Raw genomic sequence first — 7502 nt, forward strand, 5'->3', positions numbered from 1 at the left:
ACTGAAGTATATCATCAGTGCAGCAGCTGTCTCAGAAGGCGGTAAAGCGATGTCTCATTGACTCAGGTGCGTAATGATCGAATTCCTGTGCAGATGTTTCCTTTTTAAAATAATAAATGCACTTGTCTTTCCTAACTAACTCTGTGTTATGTTTTCTCAGCAGGTGTCAGGGCGCATTCAGGTGGTCTCGCGTGCGCATCATGGTCCCTTAATTGAATCTGGGACTGCAGAGAAACGAGCACCGCTGGCACGAGCAGCTCGCAAGCTATGCCCGTCACACAATGTGGAACATGGCACGCTTGAAGATGCCCTGGGTCTCGTGCGGACACTTTCCACTTTTCCTGTGTCTGTTTCTACCGACACTCTCATCTCATGCGCTTGGGAACATATACAAGCGTTCAGCGGTCCAGCGCGCGGCTGCCCGGTCTGTCGCCCGCATGGATGGCGACGTGATCATCGGTGCGCTGTTCTCCGTGCACCACCAGCCGTCCGCCGAGCGTGTGGCCGAAAGAAAATGCGGAGACGTGAGGGAGCAGTACGGCATCCAGCGAGTGGAAGCGATGTTCTATACGCTGGACCGTATTAACGCCGACCAGAACCTGCTGCCCAACATCACCCTGGGCTGCGAGATCCGGGACTCGTGCTGGCACTCTTCTGTGGCGCTAGAGCAAAGCATCGAGTTCATCCGAGACTCCCTCATCTCTATTCGGGACGACAAAGACGGATCTAAGTGGTGCATCGACGGGACCCCTTCCAACCAGCCTCCTCCTAGCAAGAAGCCCATCGCTGGAGTCATAGGTCCGGGCTCCAGCTCGGTGGCCATCCAGGTGCAGAATCTCCTCCAGCTGTTTAACATCCCCCAGATCGCTTATTCGGCGACCAGCATAGACCTGAGCGACAAAACTCTCTTCAAATACTTCCTCCGTGTCGTGCCCTCTGACACGCTACAGGCGCGCGCCATGCTCGACATTGTCAAACACTATAACTGGACTTACGTGTCTGCTGTTCACACGGAGGGTAAGTCACTGGCAGGAACCTGCCGTTTCTCACTGTTCCTTTTGTTAAAAGTATGAGACCTTTAAACAACTTTTCTAAACGACGTAAATGCCATACAGGTTTCACTGAGGACTGTAACACGTTTTCGTTGCTCATTTTGGCTCATTGACTCAAACTTCTGTATGTGTTTGCTCAACATGGTTGTATAGATTAGAAATCTACAAATGATCCCTAAACTGTGTAAATTAGTAAATTAATGTGAGCTGGTGTCTTGGTAAGGAAGGGAAGGGGAGTGTTTTACTACTTTTGTGTTCGTTGTAACACTTTTAAAAAGTCTGTAACTCAAAGTAGTTTAGAAATATATAACTTATCCCAAAATTGTGTAAAGTAATGCCAAGGACAAAGAGTTACTGGATGAATTGTAAATGGGAAAACATTGCCATTTTAAATTGTGTTCCTTAAAGTGTCAGTCCTCCCAAAATTAAAAAATTCTGTCATTAATTACTCCCCCTCATGTTCTTCCAAACATGTATGACTTCATTTATTTTGTAGAATACAAAAAATGAAACAATAAAAAACAAATTGAAGAATGTTTATAACCAAACAGTTCTGGTTCCCATTGACTTTCTATTGTATCACCAACAGTACAATGGAAGTTAATGGGACTGTTTTCTTGCCAACATTTTTCAAAATATCATCTTTTGTGTTCCACAAAAGAAACAAAGTCATACAAGTTTGGAACGCGAGTAAATGATGTCAGAATTTAAATCTGCTTCAAAATGTACTCCTCCCATTTTATTTGAAACATTTCAATTCAAAACAGCAAAGTAAATAGGTATAGAAAAAACAACATAACTGTCATTGTGGGTGTTGTGCACATATATATAGCCCATACAGTGTACCGTTATGTGCAATATTTGTGGGTCCAGTAGAAGAACATTGTTACAGCTGTAACGAATCAGCTCATGAGGACATATGAATAATTAATCATAACTAGTTATAATTAATTATGAATATTTAGATCCGCTGTAACACATATATATAGCCCATACAGTGTACCGTTATGTGCAATATTTGTGGGTCCAGTAGAAGAACATTGTTACAGCCCTTCCTGTCTGGTCAGCTGTGACAAGATTTCTAGTTTTTTTTTTTTCAAACATGTAGATTAAAGCTAAAATACTTCTATCATTTAACATCCTTTAACATGATTGCAAATCAAGCCAGAAATTTGACTTAAATACAGTATATACAGGGTATAGACTTATATACAGAATCTTACAACTTCTGCTGTCACTTTAGGAGAGTGCTGGTATGACAGTGGATTTCACCATTGTAGCTCTTTTCTAATTGATTAGACTCCATGTTACAACACTCTCTAGTTTCCCTTACTTTGACTATAGGTTGACAAAATTAGATTAGGTTGTGTAAGTCTGACTTTAAATATAAAAGCGTGAACGTATAACACACATGATTTAAGTGTTAACATTTTTAATTAAGTAAAAACAATTGGAAATGTTGTATTTGAAGGTAATGAGTGCACCACTCTTTAAATGTACCTAAATGGTAATGCACTCCCATTAAGTGCAAGTGGACCAAAGACCTTTTATTATTTGCATATGGAAGCATGCTTTAATGACTCAGTCAGTTTCTCCATACATAATGAGGGTAATAATGTATTCTCCCCTTCTCGCTCACAAAACACACATTTTTTTGTTGCTCCCTCCAGCACTGTTGTGTATATCACTTTCAATTCAGTTGGTGATTTGTTTATAAAATGTCCAGAGGTGGAAAGCTTGTCTGTTAAACCACACATTGTGATGATTTATGTCCTCATGGGCCACATCAATTTTTTTTTTTTTTTTAGTGTTTTAATTCTGCTCCACTAGTTGATGGAATTGAAAGTAAATAAGGTCAAACATGCTTGGTTTATAAACTCTTTAGGTTACTGTCAGCATACTTCAGTGAATAAAACACAATGTAACTGCTGCTAAGTTACAATTTTAGTAGTAATGCCTTGTTTTCATATTTCATCTACCTACTTCTAACAAGCATTTGTTAAAAATCAGAATATCCTAAAGTAAAGGGACCTTTAGACAGATTTAAATAAGCAATATAATGCTAATTCTAAGTTCACTGCTCTGTTGGTTTGGTAATAAATAATTAGTAAGATGACTTTTCCATCTCAGAATTGACTCTGTAATGGTTTATCAGGCACGAACTGTGGACTCATAAACACAACATCAGCAACTGTCTCGGACATTTCTGCCTGTTGCTCATAGTAACAGCAGAGATCTTTGATTACATTAATTACCCAGCCAAATATAAACTCATCTGTCTGGTTTAGAGACATTTTAATGGCCATATTTAAACAGGCACCAGTTTGAAACAAGCTTGATAATCTTTAAAAAAAAAAATACATAGAGTTCTATTGATGTAAATCCTGCTGAAAAGTAAAAAATAAAAGCTCAGTTGCTGCTTTTAACTGGTTTAAGCTGGTCTTCCATTGTGGTCTTCAGCTGGTTTGGCTGATCTCCCAGTGTGAGCAGCTAAAAAAAGTACCAAAAATCCCTCTAAAACCAGCCAAGTCGGCACACTAGTTAGTTATTACCAAAACAACAGAGCAGTGAACTTTGAGTATTAGATTAAAATGGTTTATTTAACACTCTGCTTGTGGTACCTCTCATTTGTAGGACATTCGTATATTTAAATTATTTTTGTTTCAAAGTAGGTTCACATACTCTAACAAAGACATGAAATGAATGGAAAAAGTTGAGTGTTCGGTATAATATTTTGATTTTGAAGTTCATTTGAGTTCAGTATCTTAACTCACAAGTCTGTTTTGTTTTTTGTTTTGTTTGTTTGTTTTCTCCACATAATTTTATGATTCTAAGCAGGAAGGCTAAAATAATTTCATAAAAAACATATACTGTATATACAGTATGTATATATATATATATATATATATATATATTATCAACCTTTCTAATTTTAGTTTAAGTTTATCAATATTCATTAATCATAAACATTTATGTAGTATTTTATGTCAGCTTTATTTTAATAACCAAACACATTTTTTAAATAGTTTTAGTTTCAGTTTAGCTAGTTAACAATAACAACACTGGTGCCATGTGTCCTTCTATACCAAATACATGGTTTAGAAAAAATAGGGTTTTAGGGCTTATAGAGAGAAAGAGAAAAAGGAAGCGACAAAGAATGAAACCTAAACCTGCAAAATACAGTTGTTCCAAACAATCTAAAAAAAAGAGAGAAACAGAGCAAAAAGGAATTGTTAGAGAGCCACAGAACTGTGAATGTGCTCAAATTGTTACCCGCACACCCACACTACAGAGACTGACCTCCAGACAGTCATCAGTGACCACACACCTCTCATCTTTCCTGATTAGACAGCACTGTTCTTATCACAAGCACAGTCAACAGCAGTGACCTCTGCTGCCTGCACAATAAGATGTAAATTTCGCCTGGCAGCCCAGACGTAGGATGGAACGGAAGATGTTTTAAGTGTACCATTGTGAGCCTGCAGCTTTTGTACGGACCCGTTTCTGATTCATACAATATTTTGAAAAGGACACAGTGTGTTCAAGTGACCTATTATGGTAATTTGCAGTAATTCTCAAGAGCACCACAAAGTATTATTGGTGTCCTACTTGTCTAGTTACAGTACAATGCCTGTGGAATATAATTAAAGGATAATGTTCAGTCAGCCGGTCCTTACCGCAAAATAAACCCAGACGGGGTGATCAGGTCTTGAATCACTCTGAAGGGATTCATTGCTTTGGCTACTTACATAATAAATAAACATGTGGTTGTGAAATATGAGAAGAAGAGGGATATGAGCTACTTAAAGGGGTAGTTCACCCAAAAATTTAAATTCTGTCACCCTAATGTTGATGTTTTTGAAGAATGTTTCAACTGTTTTTGTCTACACAATTGAAATCAATGGGGTCCAAAACAGCATTTGACTTTCATTGTGTCCTGAAATTATGATGGTGTAAGGTCAAAAATTATCAAAGACTTCTGCTTTCCTGTCCCAAACCTATCTTCAGTAACAAAAGGGCCATTTGGCATTCCTGAAGACACAGAGGTGCTGATAGTGATCAAGGCCTGTAGGCCAACATGTGTATACATCGGGGGTCTGCTAATTATCACACTCTTTTGCCCAGTGGGTGAAGCTGTAATCTGATGATTGGTCAGTTTGAATGTCTCACATTTGGTTTTTAGTCACATGGTCAAGAAAGGGATAAAAGAGGACTGTAACTGTTGCTCTAGCTCTTTCCTTTACCTCTTTTCTTTGCTTCCTCTCTCTTCTTGGGGCTCTGCCCTCTCTCTCTCTCTCTCTCTCTCTCTCTCAGGTAATATTTTACATACATGCTGGGTACAATTAATTGTTCATGTTTTACCATCCTTCATCTATTTTGTAACCAATTCAAGTGTAACCATAACAAAATATTGTTATTAAACCATTTAAATAAATGTCTTGATTCAACATTAATATCGAAGTGATACCTATTGCAATACAATATAGTCACTTAATAGCAACGCTCTCCCACATATTTAGCTATTCTAACTGCGCTTATTTCCGTCGTTGGTATAAGTGGCAGTGGGTGGTAATAGACTAGAAATGTACAGTTTTATACCATCGTGCTGACAACGTTTCTTTAGTCATTCTGCAATCCTACAGCCTGAACCACTGTAGAAAAACCATCCTTACAATGGTTTGGAATCATTGGCATCACATGATGGCGAATAAACAAGCTATGTAGAAAGTCTGTTGCTGTGTATCAGTTATTAAACAAGAATGATGCTGTGATCAACCATTCAGAATCATGTATTACAAAAAGGCATTTATATGAGATTTATATATTTGTTTTTTATTTTTTATTATTTTGTGTTTTCATTCTAACTGTATGATGCCATTTCTATCCAAAATGGTGGTGACCATTTCTCCATTTCATGTTTTTCAGTTGCCTGTCTGCCTGTCATTTTGTGTCCTCCATAGTCAACTATCATCCATTTCTTATCCTGGGCTCTGGCTGGTCTGACAGGTGTTGGATCAGTGGCGGTAATCCATCCTCCATTCTGTGTCTTTGATTAAAGCTGCACTAGTTTCATATGAGTTTTAGCTTATCCTTTATTAACCGTCCTACATTTTGTGTCTGAGCACAGGTAACTATGGAGAGAGTGGCATGGAGGCCTTTAAGGAGTTGGCCGCAGAGGAGGGTCTATGTATCGCCCACTCTGATAAGATATACAGTAATGCTGGAGAAAAGCACTTTGACCGTCTGCTTAAGAAACTGCGGGAGCGTCTGCCCAAAGCCCGCGTGGTCCTCTGCTTTTGTGAAGGAATGACTGTCCGTGGCCTGCTGATGGCCATGCGGCGCCGTGGGGTTTCTGGAGAGTTCCAGCTAATTGGAAGGTAAGGCTGAAAACTGTTCCGTTTCAGGGCAGGAGAAACCTCATCATTCATGATGCTTAGAAATAATTTGATCATGTTCAATCATGTCAGCGGAATAAATTGCAAGCTTTGGAAGAGACACAGAGGGCAAAAAAGTCTAAATGACACCCACACTGTCTTGCTCATGGTTATATCACAACTGAATCATCTTTGATGCTTTTGCATATTGTGTGCAAAATAAGCAAATGTGATTCTAATGCCGTGAATAATTATTAGTACATTTTACATGTTGCTTTAACTGCCTATGTATGTGTTTCATATTATGGCGAATGAAGAGCAGACATTGGAATGCTTGGAAATAAAATTGTTGCTACCGAATACACAAGTTTCCAGGGAAACCAGATGAGATTAAATATGGACATTGTGAACAGAGGCGCTTTTCACACTTTTCACCACTAATGAATAATTTTTGATTCAGTAGCTGGCTCACAAATCCCTGGAAACTGCCTCCTGCCTTTGTTTTATGTGGTGTGAGTGTTTGAGTTTATGTTTGGGTGCGTGTGTGCCAGAGAGGGTGGTCACTTGTTTTTAGATAGGGATGGAAAAATGCTGTGGGCTGGGTATTAAATATTCAATCTCACAGCCTCTCAGGAAATGTTTATGATGCCAAATAACCAGTAGGCAAGCAAAAGATGATCCTTGCTTGGTCCCCCAACAGTAAATGCATCATGCAATCACTTGTGAATGAAATTAAGAATGTGCCATATGTTTAGGGCTGTAGCTATCGATTATTTTAGTAATCGAGTATTCTACAGATTATTCCATCGATTAATCGAGTAATCGGATAAGAAGTCATTTTTCTTTATCAAAGAGCAATACTAAATATACAAGAGATAATAAGATAGATCTCTTAAAATAATAAACTAATTTGTTTTCTTTTTAGAAAAATTAGGCAAAATAAAGCAAAAACAGGCAATATAGTGTCTAAAACGTAAGTCTCATAATATTAACTTCTTGTTTATTGAACTGTTGAATAGAATCACATTTGTAATCATGCTGATTTTAGAGGTGAAAACTGGCACTCTTCGTCTGA

At 38.3% G+C, this 7502-nt stretch overlaps 1 protein-coding gene across 1 annotated transcript in view; it reads left to right on the forward strand.

Annotated features, from left to right (window-relative positions):
* The window catches only part of LOC107726606 (metabotropic glutamate receptor 1-like), a 26408-nt gene continuing 18906 nt past the window's right edge, over positions 1-7502 (forward strand). Inside the window, exons 1-3 of the mRNA XM_016536249.1 lie at positions 1-66; positions 161-1017; positions 6181-6430. Coding sequence (XP_016391735.1) covers positions 282-1017; positions 6181-6430 — 986 coding nt within the window. The 5' untranslated portion in view covers positions 1-66; positions 161-281. The remainder of the gene's footprint in view (positions 67-160; positions 1018-6180; positions 6431-7502) is intronic.

The sequence above is a fragment of the Sinocyclocheilus rhinocerous genome, unplaced genomic scaffold (genome assembly GCF_001515625.1).
Source record: "Sinocyclocheilus rhinocerous isolate Xijiao unplaced genomic scaffold, SAMN03320098_v1.1 scaffold1538, whole genome shotgun sequence".
Lineage (NCBI taxonomy): Eukaryota > Metazoa > Chordata > Actinopteri > Cypriniformes > Cyprinidae > Sinocyclocheilus > Sinocyclocheilus rhinocerous.